This window comes from Balaenoptera ricei, chromosome 1 (assembly GCF_028023285.1).
Source record: "Balaenoptera ricei isolate mBalRic1 chromosome 1, mBalRic1.hap2, whole genome shotgun sequence".
Classification (NCBI taxonomy): domain Eukaryota; kingdom Metazoa; phylum Chordata; class Mammalia; order Artiodactyla; family Balaenopteridae; genus Balaenoptera; species Balaenoptera ricei.
In genome coordinates, this window is record NC_082639.1 from 6,317,819 (window position 1) to 6,337,477 (window position 19,659).

The 19,659-nt window shown below is 43.4% G+C and overlaps 1 protein-coding gene across 6 annotated transcripts in view; it reads right to left on the minus strand.

Annotated features, from left to right (window-relative positions):
- Window positions 1-19,659, minus strand: part of RERE (arginine-glutamic acid dipeptide repeats) — a 423,843-nt gene that overhangs the window by 81,474 nt on the left and 322,710 nt on the right. For all 6 annotated transcript variants that reach the window (XM_059911901.1, XM_059911983.1, XM_059912037.1 and 3 more), the window contains one exon: window positions 13,657-13,755. In XM_059911901.1, the coding sequence (XP_059767884.1) occupies window positions 13,657-13,755 (99 nt within the window). The remainder of the gene's footprint in view (window positions 1-13,656; window positions 13,756-19,659) is intronic.

The window sequence follows — 19,659 nt, forward strand, 5'->3', positions numbered from 1 at the left end:
AGTTTCCTCAACTGTGAACCCTCTCTGCAAACGAGAAAGCTCTCCTATCTTCAGACCTTCACGTCTAACTGCTACACCCACCTGTATCTTCTACAATCACCTTGAGGTGATTCAACATAAACTCTCCTCCCCTCCCCTAAAGCAAGTACTCCTGATTCACCCTTTTATTAATAGTACCAACAGCCTCCTCCCTTGTACCAAAACACAAAATCTGAACGGCATCTCTCCACCGTTTCCCTGTTTCCCACCCCAGTCAGCCAGGCTTCTCCAGAGAGGCCATGCAGTGTAGTACGTTAAGAGCTGGGCTCGGAACCACGAGGCTGGGCTGGAAAGCAGGCTCTACCAATCGCTCTGTGACCTCGGGAAAGTTCTCCCTCCTGTCTGTGACCCAGCTCCTTCTTCTGTAGAAAGTCAATAAATGAGCCAACTCACGTCAAGTGCTCAGCACAGCACCGTGGCACATAACAAGGGTCTTATTGTAACTCCACAGGCCTCTTGATTTTAATCCCTCCTCTTGATTCTCACGGCCTCTACCTCAGTTCTTCTCAACCTTGCCTGTACGTAGAACCCCAGCACCCTGGCTATATGCCAGGTGAATTAACTCAAGAGTCTCTGGGGTGGGACCCAAGCCTCCATTGTGTGTGTGTTAGTTAAAGTTTCTCGTGTGGTTCCAGTGTACAACCAAGGTTGAGAACCACTGCTATAAACTCGGGGCTCTCCACATCTCTCACTAGGACCAGAGTCCTCATCCCATCCTGTGGTTCTCAGAGCCTGGAACATGGACGCCCGAGTCCCACCTCAGAGATTCTGATTCAGAGCACAGTCTGGGCACTAGGACGTTTTAAAGTTCTCCAGGTGATTCTAACGTGTAGCCGAGTTTCAGAACCGTGACCCCCTTCTCTACCCACTTCCATCCATCATCCCGTCACCGCCAGACTAATCTTCGATGACGGTCCCAGTCCTATCATTCCCCACATTCAAACACATGCAATTAGTCCTTATTTCCTATTAAAGATAAAGTCTCTTCCCATAAAGAGTAGTTGGCTTTAATAAGCCGTCTTAAACACTCTTCCACCCATAGCTTCCTTCAAACTGGGTAATCGGCTACTAACCAGCTACCCACATTCTTTCATGCCTTTGTTCTTCCATTAACCTCTATCAACTCTGCCGGTTAAGATCCTACCCATCCTTCAAGGTTCCTCTCAAATAACACCTCCTCCTCGGCGCCCTTCCCCATCTCCCTGTTGGAGAACACAAAGCAGCAAGTTCACCCCTGCATCTCCCGTGGACCCCAGCACGCTGTCAGGAGGAGAAGGGGCACTCGAAGCGGGTGTGCGGTTGTGCGGCTGCTATCTGCTCTCCAGGCGGCCTGTGGCAACAGCGTCCAACTCAAGTGCTCATTCACACCCACAGGCAAAATCAGTCAAGGGTGCCACACTGCCAGGCAGTTATCAAGGTTACGGTGGCTCCTGCAGAGATCTTAGCAGTTAAAGAACAGATGACGTTTATTGTCTAAAGTCACCAAGAAGTTCCTTTCGAATACAATATTGTCTTTAAATTGTTTCTAAAAATCTAAGCTAAATACAAAACATATCACTTGAATAACAGAAGAACAAACAACAATGGGAATGGCAGATTCAACCAGAGGAAGAATGACGACAGTGAACAGTGGATAGAGGGGTCTCACAACACCCAGCAGAGCCTCACACAGAGTGCGTATGAAAATTCAGTGGAATTCAATTTGATGTAAGGGGAAAAAGAAGCCCCTCCTCTCTCTTATTCCCTGTATAATATTATCTAAGGCACATCTAAAGTTGGTTACCCAGAAACTGACAATGACATTTGGTTTTGCGCTCTAAGAATCCCTTTTGTCCAGATATTCATCTGAAGGAGAGGGCCTCTCCTATACATGCATATCCTCCTAACAGTGGAATTCTCCACGCCCTAAAGTTATTTCAAAGCAGCAGAGGACAATATGGTGTGATGCTTACTGACTCTAAATGTGTGGGCAACTGAATGATCCCTCTGAAAGTTTGCCTAAAAGCAAGATAATCTAAACGGATCCTTGGCATGTTTGACACGGGTTTTAAAGAAGGGGGTGGGGAGGGGACAGGAGGACGGAGGAAGGAAACATGTGAGCTGATTATAAAGTCAGAGAGTTCTAATGAGGAAAACAAACTACAAGGTCAGACTGTTCTGGGGTGAAAAACTTGGGAAGCTGACAAAGAAGTTGGGCTAACCCAAAGGACAATCTGAAAATAATTTTCTAACTTTAGTTATTGCTAAAGGATTGGAGAATGTCATTTCTGTGGACTTGACTGAGAGGGAAGATTCCAAGTATTCAGGGTCCATCCCACTCTTTAAGCTGCTTCAGGAGCTTGGAACAGCTTTGTCTGATGGAGTCAAGAGTCCCAAGTGGTGTTCTGCTGGGGACACAGGAATGGGAACCACAGACACCCGGAGCCCAGTGTTTTCCACAAGCAAAGCTATTTTAGATTTAGATTAATGTTACCTGGGTTTTGGGTCCAGGTCAACTAGCTCCCTTACTAAGACCCTGTTAAATTCCTTTTCTAACACTTTCCTTTCAAAAATGGATAACCAAGCCTGTTTCGTACTGTTACCCTAAAAAAAGCCTAGATAGAAAAGAAAATGACTAATTTAGGCTGACAGTGCCTCTTTGGAAAAGCAGCTTATTAGCAAATGTGACACCTCCACAGACTTCAACAACAGAGGCTCCCAGAGAAGATTCAGGGCTGTTAAGAGGAGGAAAGAGACTGAAGGAACATAAAGCAGAGCCCCTGACGATGGGACATCCTTTCCTCCCCCTCTGCCACAGTACATAATACTCGTTAACGTGCATCTCTGTAGTCCAGAAGGTTCTGTTTTATTACTGCTGATGGGAAAGATTAGGCAAAAAATAAACTTATCATCAAAACTTGCAAACTGCCTGCAAGAGAAAACCAACAGCTCTTAGTTAGTACTAAAAGGACTCGTGAGTGTGCAGGTGTCCATGTTTTCAAATTTCTTAACCAGAGATGATTCCACTAGCTTTAGACAAAACATCTGCCAACGTTTTACCTGGGAAGTAAAAGGGTGGGGGGCAGCAGGCTGAGATTCATCAGGTCCAGGTTCGACACACACCTGTCAGGCATCGCAAAGTTCGTCCTTTCCCCCTCCTCCTCCTCTTCTTATTCCTCAGACAAGAAAACTAAGACCCAAGGAGGGGACCCAGTTTCCAGAGAGCAGAGGGGAGCGTAACACCCTGACCTTGCCCTCCCCCAGAGTCCAGGGCCTGCACTTCAGTCGTGCCCTCGGAGAACGCGGGGCAACGGCAACGAAGCAACAGTGACTCCACCGTGTCCCGGGCATTCTCCTATTTCCAGAATAGAGGCCTTCCTGGTGCTGTCAGGGGTCGTGATTTCTGATCATTTAATAAAATGATCCGGAATGACATAGTATACACTTAAAAAAAATAATAAAACAGGCTCTAGACACATTGGACTCTTTAGCCCTCAGGCCATGTGATGTAATTTCAGTCAGTCTGCTCAATTCTCTTACTTTGTGATTCTTTTTTACTTGCAGCTTTCCCTGCCTCCTTCTTTTTAGTTCTTTGGTTTGTTTATTTGATAGTTCTTCTGTTTCGTACTGCTCGGATTAACGACATGGAATCTAGCCCTTTGCAAGGGAAGAAAACATTCCAAAAGTGACCAAATAGTGGGAGCACACTAGAGGTTTAGAGGAAACCTGACAGGAAAAGTATATTACGCACATCTCACAGTCACAAAACAGACTGCCCAAGACAACCGGCCAACCATAAGAAAGAGATGAGCAAACAGGTCATTCTCTTTTGAAAGGGTGATAGGTTTCGAGGGAAGGTGGGTTAGTGAGAGTAGGCAGTCTCACACTGGGCCATCTGCTGAGGCTTCTTCCTTCTCGCTCTCACGGCGGAACACTGCAACCATACGCATCAGTAAGTATCAAGTGATGCTGGCAAGGAATGGGCTTTTTAAAGTTGGAGTCTAGAAAAGAAAACCACAGACAGCTGGAAGGGGTTGGTTGCTCCTTCCAAGGGAAGCTGCCAAGAAGAAAAGAACAGGGAAATGTCCGGTTAATTCTGCTGGAGTCAGAGCGTGCACTGGCCCCGTGCAGGCTGAAGGAGAAGCTCTCCTTGATTGTATCAGTGCCGGGGCTCAGCCACACGGGCCAACGCCTCTGAAGTGATCTGAGGATCTGGGGGGCTGAGAGTAGAGGTGGGGTGGGGAAAACAGCCTCTACTAGGTTTCCCTTCTATTCAACCCAGTCAAACTATTTTCTGATGATCAACCTTGCCCCAAGCCCTGGGCTATGTTCTGGGGATACAAGACTCTAGCACTGAGCTCACACACGAGGTATGTCACTTAGTGCTCTTGTTTTAATCTGTCTTCCCCACTAGAATGTCAGCTCCACGAGGATAAGGATTTCTGTTTGTTCTGTTCACTGCTGAATCACCAGCACATAAAATGGTGCCTGGCAGAGTGCTGGTGCTCTACAGACGTTTATGAAATAAATGACTTTCAACCAGTAATCTAAAATCAGAACTAAGTATCCTGGTAAACAGCATGAAGGGGTCATCCCATCTTCACGCTCACTTGCCATCTGCCAAGCCCCAACACCAAACTCAACAAATGCAAAGCTGGAGACACAGACCTGGGCCTGAACACTAAGTGGTGAGCAAACTGCAGAGACTGTCTTTCTCCTTTGTGACCACCAAACGTATTCTGCTTCCTAGCACCTCAGTACTATGCTGTACAGGTGTGGAAAATGCACTGGAATTTACCCATATAAACATACTTTGGAAAAATGTCCTAAAGCAAGTGCTGAAACATAGTATCACTTAGCAGCATGCAGGGTATTAGGAGAAGAAGAATGAAACGCTACTAGGAAATATAAAAAAACAGGCTGGCACTCTAGTGAACAAAGCAATTAGGGGGCTACCAAGGCCATTACTACTTCTACCTAAGAGAGACTTTAGATTTAAGACATAAGTGTGCCAGGAGAGAGGAGAGAGCGCTAAATGAGTTACTTCCTCTCAATGTAGGGTTCCCTTTTTTTTTTTTAATCTCCTGTTTCCTTCCCCCAACCCTGAATTCTAGTTACCAGGCTCATATGGTATGTTTCACCTGTGAAAATATAAGGCTCCAATGTCACTATCCACAGAGCGTTCAATGCATACACATTAAAATTGACTCTAGTTCTGTTGCTAAGGAACCGTAGAAGGAAAGGGTTTTCCATCCTCTTCATTTATAAAATACCCACTTTGTCTATGGGAGAACAAATGCAATCTCTCAAGTCCCCTTGTGCCCTGTTCTCATTTTAAAAATGAACAGAGAAAGATGATGGAGAGCGGCTGAAAGTGTATGCCATCTCCATTTTTTTTTTACACGTCCCTGAAAAGGAGATGGAAATCATGGCTTCAATAACCCGCTGCTCTAGGATTTACTAAGCTTCCAAGCTGAAGCTTCTCCCAACACTCCCCCACTTCAAGCAAAAATGAAAAAAATGTCCCATAAAAATTACTCTTTGACTTTAAAAGATTATCCTGAGCGGTGAGAAATAATTTAGGCTACGCTTATATTCAACGGGGGGTTACTTCCCAGGTCTCTGTTCCATCTGCATCACCCCAAGGCCTGAACACATACACTTGCACGAACATACAAACAGACACATACACACACACGGAACCCAAAAGCATGGCACAATTTATTGTTAGCTTTCTTTAAAAACAGAAGCAAAAAACTAAAATTAGGGCTTGGGATAAGGAACTTAAAAACGTATTGGTTAAAGAAAATGAAAAAACAATGACCTTGTCTAAAAAGAAAAACAGACATACTAACTTTGAGCACAGTATAAAGAGGAAGCCTAGAAAGCAATAAAGCCAAATATGTGAAAGGCAAGGTCACAGCTGAATTTGTAGATTGAACCCAGAGGCAACTTCTACTGATAAGAAATGCTGAAATAAATTTTTGAAATATCTCTCCCCTTCTAATGCTTGGCCTATTTCATTTACTAAAGGATTCTAAAGTACATTTCTCTTTACAGCTTGTTACACAGTAGAATCTTTCTGCAAACTAACTGACAAAATTGACTGCCTTACACCAACTTTTCTGCACATGTAATTGATTTTTTAAAATAAATTTATTTATTTTATTTATTTTTGGCTGCATTGGGTCTTTGTTGCTGCCTGCGGGCTTTCTCTAGTTGTGGTGAGAGGGGGCTACTCTTCGCTGTGGCTTGCGGGCTCCAGGCGCGCAGGCTCAGCAGTTGTGGCGCACGGGCTTAGTTGCTCTGCGGCATGTGGGATCTTCCTGGACCGGGGCTCGAACCCGTGTCCCCTGCATTAGGAGGCAGATTCCTTTTTTATAAATTTATTTATTTATTTATTTGTTTTTATTTTTGGCTGTGTTGGGTCTTTGTTGCTGCACGCGGGCTTTCTCTAATTGCGGCGAGCAGGGGCTACTCTTCATCGCGGTGCGCGGGCTTCTCATTGTGGTGGCTTCTCTTGTTGCGGAGCACGGGCTCTAGGCACGCAGGCTTCAGTAGTTGTGGCACGTGGGCTCAGTAGTTGTGGCTCGTGGGCTCTTGAGCACAGGCTCAGCAGTTGTGGCGCACAGGCTTAGCTGCTCCGCGGCATGTGGGATCTTCCCAGACCAGGGCTCGAACCCGTGTCCCCTGCATCGGCAGGCGGATTCTTAACCGCTGCGCCACCAGGGAAGCCCCTTGATTTTTAATTTGATGTCTCATTTCTAACAGGACTTTACAATAAACCCCACTCTATCCACACTATTGACTTCTTTAAACAAGAGTTTGATTCAAAGGCTGATGGGGTCAATTACAGAAAAAATAGTTCAGTTTCATTAATACCTGAAACATTAGGCAAACTGTACCTGAATCTACATTTTTCTTTTTTAATATTAAGGGACTGATTTTTACCATGGACCATAATAAGAATACATAACATGAGTGAGTAAAATAGATACATTACGTGTAAGAAATATGTCAACATTTATAATTTTTCTTATTTTTTCTACTCTCACATCTAAGAATTAAGCTGTTCATAAGAAACAGTAACCAATTTAGTTTAAAATTAGAGGGAGGGTAATGAGTAGAGAGAAAAAGCTACTTTGATCCAATTTAAAAATTACTAAGTACCTATTATGCACTGCACTAAATACAACATGTCTATATTTTGGGTTCTAAGCAAACTGTAAAAATTTTCAGATTAAGATGACTTTAGAAAGTGAAAACTTTAATGTTATGATTCAATTTATGTAAGTTTACAATTACATAAAATGACGTATGTACGTGAAACAAAGTGCTCTGAAGAGAGTATGAAACCAGGAGACTGTGAGATGGTGGTGAGGTTTCAACTCCCCTTTAATGTTTTTATCATAATGTTCTAACCAGAAGGAACATTCACATAAAATTTACAAAAGAAGAAGAAAATGAATGGATTCATACTAGGTGACCTCCTGTCATCAACATTTTTTGAACGACTTTATAAAATGTTCAACACCTCTGGAAAGTGGACCATTCCCAAAATAAATATAATACAATTAAGCCTTCCTCTATATTGAATATATAACATTTAAAACTAAACACCAAGATTACGGACATCTTAAAGCTCATGTGCATGTCGGTAACTGTGGGCTGTGGGAAGTTCTCTCCCCCTTGTCACTGTCCCCCTCCCTCTGCTTTCACCTCCACTACCTCCTGCTGCTATAGGACCTTCACTCTGGGTCTCTTGTGAATTCCATTTTCTATAGCTGCTACACAAACAGTAAATAAAATTCATTGTATATTTGCCCCACTAAGCAGCTCTGTCTTCTGGCACATCCAGATGTCTGGCTTGAAAAGAGTGAACAATGAAAACAATGTTTTCTCGAGCAGACATTCCAAAAAGGGCACAACAAGGGCATCTGAAGATGCTGCTGGGGAAAGACACCATGCAAAGAGCTGTGTGTACTCTGTGTAATTCCTTGACCAGCCACACGGGTTCATTGGATTACAGATATTCAGAAAATGAGTTTGCCGTGCCATGTCAATTTTGAAAGAAGGATTTTCATTTATATTTATGATAAACTGAGCTTTAACTTGAAGGATGGTTCAGATGTTTTAAAATTTACGAATTTGCAAATCCATGTATATGGCCAATTAAGGTTTATCGCCACCACAGATTAACTATCTTTGGATAAAAATTTCAGAGCCTGTTTGTATCTAGGCTGTTCACCTCAATGTATTATGTCAAGATTGGTATGAAATAGTTAAAGGGAAGCATATTTCAAGATAAAAGTTAGTTACCCAAGATGAAATGGAAACACACTGTAGGGACATCCTAAGCAACAAAACCTCTCCCTTATGTAACACCTGGAATTTTGCGGAAAGCTAATTCAACACGAAAATAATTTCCAAAACATGGCCAAGTGGATGAGAAGCAAAGGGTGAAATGCACAGCTCAGTGAAGCACCCAATCTTACAACCTTGCAAGTCAGGCCAAACTCCACAAGGAAAATGCAGGCCCTGAATTTTAAAAAGAATTCAATTAGCATCCCCAGTATTTCCATAATCAACAGCTGAATGCTAATTAAGAGCCCAGCATCAAGCAGCAATGGAATCCCAGTGCAATAAGCAACAAAACAACAGCGCAAATGCTACCTTCAGCTTGCATGCATAAATAAACAGAATTAATAACTATCCAAGCATGGAAGGGTGACTTAATGTGTTTCGATTAGGCGCAGTCCAGCCTGGGGCCTTTGTGTTATATTTAAATGTGCTCATCATGTTTAATTAAAAACCTAATAATCTAGGGTCTGGGGTCTGTTTGTTTTTTTCTTAAAGTTCTGATCTGTACCTTCCTTCTCTTTCTCTTCTCAAGTTCTACTGATCTGGATGGCTTCCTGAAAAGGAACAATATTTTTAGCATAATGTAAGTGAAACTGGTTACGCCTCAGGGCCACTCTCCAGTGCAGCAAGCAGCAAGCCATTTGCTTTGGCTCCATCTTCGCCCACACCGTGGTGTTCAATAAGCTTCATGAATTAAAGCAAAAATGCTTCTCTGATCTGACCTGGTTTATCTAGCCTGAAACGCCGTCACGAGCTAGCTACCAAGGTGTTTCTCACAGTCTCTCCTCTAAAACAGAGTTCATTTGTCACTATCTGGCCTAGAATTTGACAGAAATTGGCACAAATCTGGCTTCAGTTCAACAGAATTTAAAGTATCTCAGCCCCAAGGCAACTTCAATAAGAAATACCATATCTGTAAACACACAAAGTGTCCAAGGAATTACTGAGAGAAAAGTGTGAAATGAAAGGCCTCCTATTGTATAATTCTGAGGCCTAAGATGTCAAGGATTAATGATTATCTGAAAGACCTGGGAAGAAGAGGTCGGGTGGTATTATTAATCATAATTTGGGAACTCTTCCCGAAAGTAAAGCTTTTAAGGTTAGCAATGGATGCATATAGAAGTTTTTCTCCTTGATGCTGATGCATAATTATTAACAATTCCAAGTTTTAAAATGCCGGCTTGAGGACAATGTCACTTATAGCGAAGAATCTTTAAGAACAGTCATCTTGAATAAAGAGTTGTCAGTGCTCCTCAACAGCGCCTCGAAGGCAGAGACATCATTCTCACTGTTACAAAGTCCTCACTCTTAATACGTCTACAAACTAGAAGGACAATCAACTCAGAAATAAAGACCATGAGGAACAAAACTGGGGATGGCGGCACAAAGGCTACAGGAGGCGGCAAAGGATGAGCCAGCAGTAAAGGATGCAGACGGCAGACGCAGCTCAGCAGAGGGAGCGCTCACCAGGGGACGGGCCGGGGAACACGCCAGGCCTCGCAGGCAGCTAGGGTCCGGGTCTGGGTGGGCAAGGGAGGGGTCTGCTCCCAGAGCAGAGGACCCAGGAGGTGCCCAGGCTGTCCGCTGCCAGCACAGACGGGGGCTCCCACCAGTAGCTGCTCGTTGCACCAACCCTCTCACACGGAGAGCTTGATTCACGTCAGTGCAAAGGAAGGCAAGTTCATCGACACTGGCGTCAGGTCAGATGTTGGGTAGTAGGGTCAGATTCATATACTGGAGGCGATGAAGTTTAAAAATAACTAGAATGTCCAAGTATATAGAACATTGAGAGGGAAAAAAAAGAGGCAGGCTCATGTATTTATTTGAGTTGGGGCCCATTTATTTTGCTTATTCTTGTGATTCCTGGGGTGAGAAAATGTGGGGAATTCAGCAGAAGGGGCCACACGCACAGAGCAGGTGTTTACTCACAGCCAAAACCAGGCTCAGGTTAAGAGTCATGTTGGTTTATGTGCCCTGCCGCCACATACAATGATTCAAAGAAGTGATCTGGACACATTCATCTGGAGCTTCCCTCAGCCTATCAATTATTCAGTCACTCTCTCTCATTCACTTTTGAGGTTTTAGAAAGTGAAGCTTAACTTCCTATGAATAAGGGAACCGTTTGATCCTTAGGCTCTGCAAGGGCTGGATGACTGCCAAAACATTCCTCAAAACTTACACTAAAACAAGAAGCAAACACGATGAAAATGAGCCCAGACTGACAAGGACTTATGCAGTTAAAGACCGTTATCCGGGACTCGGAGTGGGCAGCGCTCTGGAGTCGTGGTTCATTTTTCAGAATTAAGCTGGGCTTTTCCCCACGTGTCAGATCCCGCCCCCCTTCATCCTACTGTCTGCGAAAAGTCCCAAAGAGGCAGCAGTGGGGACATGGCCCACACTGTTCCTGATATACCCAAGTGCTGCCAGAGAAGGAAGCCAGATTTCTTTCAAGCAGGAAAAGCTTTCTTTTAAGCTGGAATCTGAAAATTCCAGAGGGAATGAAAGGTCAAGGGAGGAATGAACGGAGGGGGAGAGAGTCATGGCTAGCGAGGAGCTGGAGAGGCAACAGTGAAAGGGGAGGGACGACGGGGGCGGAAGAAGAGGAGAGATCAGAAGGAGCCGCAGGCCACGTGGAGGAGCGTGAGTCCGAGAAGCAGCCATCACGGCTCGTCAGTCCTGACCAGGACCTAGGATGGGCCACACGGGCCACGTTCGTCCCATCCCCTTGTGTCTGTCTTCCACAAAGGCTTGTTGTAGAATTAAACATTTTTATCCATCAACTCTCTTATCTCCTTCCCACATAAATAGGTCTACAGTGGAAAACAACATCCATACGACTTTTTTTAAAAGTTGAAGTACAGCTGATTTACAATGTTGTGTTAATTTCTGCTATACAGCAAAGTGATTCGGTTATACATATACAAATATTTTTTTCATATTCTTTTCCATTATGATATATTACAGGATATTGAACATAGTTCCCTGTGCTACACAGCAGGGCCTTGTTGTTTATCTATTTTATATATAGTAGTTTATATCTATTAATCCCCAAATCCTAATTAATCCCTCCCCCACCCCCTTTCCCCTTTGGTAAGCATAAGTTTGTTTTCTATGTCTGTTTCTGTTCTGTAAATAAGTTCATTTGTGTCATATTTTAGATTCCACATATAAGCAATATCGTATGGTATTTGTCTTTCTGTTTCTGACTTACTTCACTTAGAATGATAATCACTAGGCTCTTCCACGGTCCTGCAAATGGCATTATTTCATTCTTTTTTTATAGCTGAGTAATATTTCATGTTATACACACACACACACCACATCTTCTTTACCCATTCATCTGGCAACGGACGCTTAGGGTGCTTCCATGTCTTGGCTATCGTAAACAGTGCTGCTACGAACACCGGGGTGCACGTATCTTTTCAAATTAAGAGTTTTCTAGATACATGTCCAGGGGTGGGACTGCTGGATCATATGGCAACTCTATTTTTAGTTTTTTAATATATGACTTTTCACAACAACTGAGTTTAACATTTTCACTTCGGCCACTATCTGAATAACAAATATTTAAGATGCTTCCATCTCTCTACTAATCATGTAAAGTTTTAACATTTTAAATTTCAAAACAGCAACATCAGCTTCATCATCAGTCTCATGCCGTGAGGAGTCCAAAGGGACTGCTGAAAAGGCGCTCTATTACTGAGCCTTCAAGGGCCACTTCAGTCCCTCCCTGCTGCCTCCCAGTTCTCTCCCCATTCCATTCCTCTCAGCCCCCAGCCACCCTCATCCGTAGCCATTCCATGAACACACTCCCTTGGCCCTCCACTCAGCAGACATCCAGGACCTCATCACTTCTCACCGCCACTGCTGCTGTGCCACTCCATCAGCAGTCTCGGGCCTGGACTCTCACGACAGCCCCCAAAGCCCACGCTTGAATCAGCAGCCGGAGGCCCATCGGCAGATCGAGTCCCTCTGCCCAGAAGCTGCTCGTGCAGAGCAAACAGCAAGGCCCTGAACGCGGGTCCACAGGCCACCCTGACCTGCCCCCCACCTCTCCTACCATCCTCCCCTCAGATACACTCCTGCCTATTTCTCGAACATGCCAGGCGTGCTTTCACCTTAGGGCCCCCGATAGCCAAAAGGCTCGTCTCCTCGCTTCTCTAAGGTCTCTGCTCAAATGGTACTCACCAGGTGTTTCCCGAGCCTCCTTACAAAAGACAGCCCCCTACCCAGTTCATCCCCATCCTCGCTGCCCTACTGTTTTCCTCAGGCCACGTCTCACCCCTTGACATACACTGATTTACAGATGGTCTCCCCTCGTGAGGTGGGGCCTTGTGTTCCCCTTGATGGCTCCTAACACAGCACCTGGCACATAATAAGCCTTTGATAGATACTGCTGGAAAAATGAAAGAGCAGGATCAGGAAAGCCATACAGTTTCTAAACAGTCTTCCTTAGCGTAGTTTTATATACAGGCAAGGAATTTACAATCAATCGCTATGTGTATCAGTGCCAGCCCTCATCTTAATCTCGTTCAACCTAAATGGCAAATGTCAAGCGGTGACATTCCTATTGAAGACTCTATTTGCAAAAGCACAAGAAATCTCTCAGTCTTTTATAGCAATTCCTTTCCAAAGTCACGAGATGGGGGATGTAGCTTCATGAGAACTCTTTCTGCTGGGATAAAATCCATGGGTTTGAAAACTCTGTATTTGTGGATACATTTCTATCTCCCCACCTTCTTTAATGGGCCATACGAACAGGATGAATATGAAAGATCCACGCTTCCTGCTCTTGACTACTGCCCTTCAGCAGGTTAGGGACCCTGCCAGCCTACACAATAAAAACGGGATAGCAGCCCTACTCTAGGTTGGGTACCAACTGGTTTTAAAATGATTGTGTCTTAATACCAGGAGGTATCAAAAGCTAGCTTGCACCCAAAACAAATCAACCAACCCAAACTAATTTTTTTAAAGAGCAACTATTAATTTTTTTCCCTCTTTCCATGACACCCGGGAAAATCTTTCCCGTTATCTACAGAACCAATGCTTACTAAAATCAAGTCTTTCCATACAGTTATGAGGCTTCAAGGCTCCCTCCCTTGACTGACAGATGCCATGGACAGCCTGCATCCGCGACTGGACCTTGGGAGAACAGCGACAGGCAAGCCCCCGACGCCCCAGACCCGAGACAGGCCCCGCCCCCTGCCCCCCGCCCCCGCATGGCCCCGCCAAGACCTGAGGCAAAGCATCCCTCACCCACCACCCCCGCAAGCTCACCACTTCGTCCTCGGTCCAGCTCTTCTCAATCAGCTTGGGCACAGGCTTCTTTACCAGGCGCTGCAGGGCTTTGCCAGCATCATAACCACTTTCATGGAGCTAAAACAATAACAACAATTTTAGTTTGCTAACTGCACCAAATAACAGAACTGAGAGCAAATCAATAAAGGGGGGGGGGGGACCCTGCATTTACTCTAACAGAAGAGTCATGAGACGAGCATACAAGACTCAGAGCCATTTTAGCCAGCATGATAATTCATTCTTATCCAACCACCCCCACCCCCCGCCAAATTCAGCTGTTCTGCGAAAGGGAAACAGGTAAGGCAGAGAACATTCTGGCAGTAATAGAAACAGGATTAAGAGTAACAGTGACATTTATTGAACATCTGGCCTGGGCTATTGCTAAGTACATTCCATGAACTCATTACCATTCTTAATCCTATGAGGAAGGTCTTCTCTCACTTAATCTTACGGGGTAGGAACTATCGTCACCCATTTTGCGTATGAGGAGACTGAGGCATGGAAAGGTCAAGTAAAGGTGCTCACCATACTAAGCCAGTAGGTGGTGGAGCTAGACTCAAACCCAGCCAACGTGACCTCTACTCTTGTCTCATTTTCCCCAAAGTGACCTAAAGACATGCTAGATCATGTTCTATCCCATTCGCATTTCTTGTCTTTCAACTGTAGTAATTTCGCTAAGAAAAATTTCAAGTACCTAAATATAAAAGCTTTAAATCTAATTATGTAACATCATACTAACTTTTCAGTACATACACATGAAGATGCTGGTTTATCTACGTGGTCCTTTTAGGATCAGACTTCTCTCTGGTCAAAGCTATTGAACTTTTTTTTCACTCTATATCCTTTTCAACCCTGGGCAGTGCCTGGCACCCCTGAACCCTCTCTATCTTGCAAAGATATGCCTGCCTTGGCTCCTGTGACCCTCTCCACTTCTGGTTCTTAAGTCTCAACTTGCAGACAATGAAGAGAAGGAGCAGGTAGAAAAATCCACTTGCTCAGTCGACCTCCCCAAACTATGGCTGTCCCTCCAAATTTCTCACTGGAAATCTGCCGTTCCTTTACAAATCTCTTTCTCTGACACAAGCATCTGTTTTGGCTAAGACCTGTATCTCCAGTACCTAACACAGTCTGTACCATAAGGTGATACACAGAAATACTTCTTAAGTTAATAAAGGCCTTCAACTATTGTCCTTAGGTAGACTCAACCCAAATCTAAATCTCAGTGCCTTCAAATTCATTAAGCCTGATGTTGGCTGAGTACCTATTATGTTCCAGGCCACACAGCAGACCCTGGGGATACAGCAGCGAACAAAAATGCCCTCATGCAATGGACATTCTGATCTTTTCACCAGTGCTTCAATCCCTTATTTGAACAATTCACCAGCTTTTGCTGAATCCCCAGTACAAATACAGTACAAACCTTATTAACTGGTAAGTCACAGTTTTTATTTCCAGAAACTCACAAACTAGTGGAGATGTGCTGTGGGGATACAACACATACAAGATAAAAAGTTCTAGCAGGTCATAGCAATTACTACCACCTAGGTGTAGGCCAGGAGCTACAGACTCAAACGAAGGAGAGAGCCCTGTGTTCCCCTCCTTAACAGAAGACTTTCAAGGAGAACCTACAGATTGCCTTCCTGGCAACTGCTGTAGCCCCAGCGCTGGGCATATAGTAAGGCTGTGATAAATATTTGTTTGTTTGTATGGATGGATGGATGAATAAACAAATAAATAAAAGTTTGAGACATACACATCAAGTCTCTCTTCTAACTGTTTAACTGCTATTGGAAGGGATTATCACAAATACCCATTTTCATTGCTCGTTCAGCAAAACAAAAAGTTATTAAAAATTAAAATTTCCCGAGTTAGTCTCCCACTTTACAGGACCCCAGTTTAAGTCCAGACTATCCAAGGAAGTACAAGCTACAAGTTAATTATTAAGTCAACTACCTTAAAACAAAATGAAACACCTATAACAATGATCAATGCTGAATCCTGCTTTTGGTGGTGGTAGAGTGTGGGTGTGGGTGAGTGTTATTTGTGTGGGGTGTGTGTAATGCATATGAATGCTAGATACTAACTTACATATTTTTATGACATTCATCATTAGACTATTTTAAAAATAAAATAGTACATATAAATATTATACTAAATAAACAAAATACTACACTAAAATACTAGAATGTGCAAATGTTTGAAAACCGTCCAATCTGGCCTCCTTTCAGAAGTATATAAAATAAAAATAAAGTTAGCATTTCACACTTCGCCTGATACCCAGAACAAGCAGGTATTTGCCAAGTTCTATAATATAATGAGGATCTGTAATGAGAGCTTAACAGCACGGATCAGAACTGAATAAAAGGAAAAATTATACAGCTATTTAATTTTTTTAAAAAGCACACATTAGTGACACTTTGAAATCAATTCAAGTTGATCAAATCATAAATTCTTAATAAAAAGCTCATGGCAAATTAACAACATTTTATAAGAGGTCATTATAGTAAATGGGGTAATTATAAGGAGAGTGATGAAAAACTATGGACTTTGGAGCCAGATTATCTGGATTTGAATTCTAGCTCTACTACTTACTAGGTGTGCGACCTTGGGCAAATTACTTATCCTCTTTGGTCCTCAATTTTGTCATCTTTTAAAATGAGTATAGTAATAACATCCACCTCTTAGGGCTATTGTGAGGACAACATTAGAAAATACATGTAGGGACTTCCCTGATGGTGCAGTGGTTAAGAATCCGCCTGCCAGTGCAGTGAACATGGGTTCGAGTCCTGGTCTGGGAAGATCCCACATGCCACGGAGCAACGAAGCCCGTGCGCCACAACTACTGAGCCTGCGCTCTAGAGCCCATGAGCCACAACTACTAAAGCCTGTACACCTAGACCCTGTGCTCTGCAACAAGAGAAGCCACTGCAATGAGAAGCCCGCGCACCACAAGGAAGAGTAGCCCCCGCTTGCCGCAACTAGAAAAAGCCCGTGCACAGCAGCGAAGACCCAATGCAGCCAAAAATAAATAAATAAATTAATTAATTAAAAAAAAAAAAGAAAATACATGTAAAATTGCTTAGAACGGTACCGGGCACATAGTATGCTAAATGAGTGTTAGCTATTTATTTTTAAAAGAGAAAAAAAATGAAGGAAGCAGTCTCTATTCAATTTTCATTAATTTTCTAGAGAGTAGCCTTTTCAGAGACAGAAAAAAAAAATGTGAAACTATAAACAAAACCACTTACGTTTCACATAATTACTCACGTTAATAATTAATGAAATTTGATTAAAACTCTGGTACAGGACACAGAAAAAAAAATTTAAATCTTATATGGCTGATAACAGGAAATTACTCACAAGAACATAAGGCTCATTCCAAAAGTGAACAAGTGAATGAAGTTAAGTCATTAATCCCTATGACATTCCTGCCTTTTGGTGAACCAAGGAGAGCTTTAAATAAACCGGAAGAAATGTTCTGAGTGACTTGCTGAACTTGTGGTCGTTTGGTTTACTGGAGAGGCTAGCTCCTGCTTGCACGATGCCCCCAGTCAAATTTCTAGTGAGGTGCTTAGTAGAGAAAGATGTTTCCCCAAAACATATCCCAGCATTCACGCTTCCTTTACAAACCTTTATTTCAGATCATACTTTCCCCTGAGAAAGCTGCCGCGATGTATGGGGCAACCTAAAGAATGGGTAATTCCCTCCTCTCATTTGATCCACTGTCAGCCTGTCCTCTTAAAATATTCCTCCTCCTGACCTTTCTGTGCTATGAACTCCATAAATATCCAGAGCGTCTACCTCTCTCACCCCTATACAAAAACACATTTGAAAAGTAAAAGGTGTGGGATTATTTGCCAACAGTGACAAATACTGACTGAACAAACGAAGTTAGGGTGCTACTGTGCTGTTATCGATAATTCATAAAGGCCAGTACAAAGTTCTGCTCTGGCACACCCCCTTCCCAGGAAACCCAAAGGAACCTTTCTAAACAGTTGCCTTCTTAATGGTACAAACACTTACTCCCACTTTCCAGGAATCTTGTCTGAGAAATTCTGAGAGTTTTACATCTTTAAAGAAATACTTCAATCATATTTACTAAAGATATATTTCTAACATATTAATAGTTGTTACAGCCCATATTGCTTCTTTTGTTGATTATCTTTCGAGCACTTTGGGAAAACTACTGGGAGTTCAGGATATCCTTCATTCTTTCCACAAATATTTATTGAGAGCTCAACTGTGCCAGACACTATTCGGGGTGCTAGGGATGAATAGAGCTGGGAGTAACACAGGTAACGTACCTCAGAAACGTTGGCCTGAGAATCACTTTAAAGTACTGTTCTAGTGTGACACATCTATCTAAATGTCGCATCCAAACTCTAGGGTCCTAACGGGTTGAGTTGTTGGGTTCCACCTCCTTCCTTAACGTATCATATCATGCACAAGAAAGCACTTCTTAAAAAGGGTTTGTTTTCTAAATGATTAGGAAGATTTTCTTTCTTCAGACTGGGGCCAAAATAATGTTTGAGCTAGAGCTTAACTGATCGTTTCAACTGTATTCCTCATGTAAATTAGAGTTGGTAAGTTTACCAAAATACTGGCTATCTCAAATCTCCAAAAATTGTCATTGAAAATATTCCCCTCTAATACCATGTCAAGCTCTGAAGAATTGGGATAATCTCAACCAGTGAAAAACATGTGCGTTTCAAATTTTAAACACCTGATCACAATCACACAGATACATCAATATAGGAAATTCAGTGCAGACTTCCCAATATTGCTAAGGTAAAAGGTTCTTCATTGTGAATAAGATTTTCTACCATTACCCTAGAGAAGATTTTTCAAAGAAATTGCAATGAAGACCCTCAAATGTCTTACAGCTTCACTTTGTGGTCTTAGAAGAGCAATTAAAGCAAGATAAGTAAACCTTTCTGTCCATTTTGCAGCCAAGCCCGGCTGGGAAAATCTGGGATTAAATGCAATTTTAATGTATAGAGAAATGTACCATTTTGGAGCTACTGGGTAAAGATCACTGCAAAAAGCAGGGACCAAGATATAGCATCTTTACTCAATCAGCTTCCAATCTTCACAAGCTACTGGTAAGAGGAGAACTTAGATCTTACACTATCAACCACTACCTGCCAGCCACTAAAGCAGGAAGTCATTCCGCAGAAACCACCGTTTTCAAATTCATCATCACAGGGCCTGTGTGTGCATGTGTGTGCGTGCGTGCGTGCATGTGTGTGTGTTTAATCTGATGATCAGGGAAGCATGCACTTGTAAATCTGCCGCTTCCACATCACCGAACTGCAAGTCTGCACTTATGCACAAGTAAAAGCCATCTCCCCCTAAACCACAGGTCAGTATGTGGGGGATCTGATAACAAAATGGCGATTTTTCACCAATCCACTAGCCCTTTAAGTGACTCCACCGTGGAACTACCCCTGCTTTGCTGTCTTCCAGCAGCCTGTCACCTGGTTCCCCACACTTACTCCACAGAATCCTCAGGTTGCGCTCTTCCCTTCGATTTTGGTTTGTTCATTGTGAAGGAGTCCAGGGTGGCTCTTCCCCATTAGGTGTCCACCCTCCTCGGCCACGCCTTCTGGTGCCCTGAGAGCCAGTGGGACGTCCCAGCCCGGGAGGCAGGCAGCTCCCACCACATACTCTGCCTTCCTTCCATTCATTCCACAAAGAGTTCCTGAGCAACTCCGAATGCTACACACGGTTCCGCCTAAGTTGGCCCAAGTATACCAGCAGAGTGGACCTGGTTGGGGGGGCCGAGGGGGATGGTTCTGAAAACAACAGCAGCTTCTGTGTAAGAAAACTCCTAGTTTGGTTCTGCTCAACAAAGGAACTGCAGCACTGAATCACACAGAGCCAAAGATGCCGCGCCCTCTGTAACTGGACACAGCTGGCTGTTGCATAAAAATCTCAATGACTCCAAGATTCCAGGTGCTCAGCAGCCCCCTCTGCACGAAC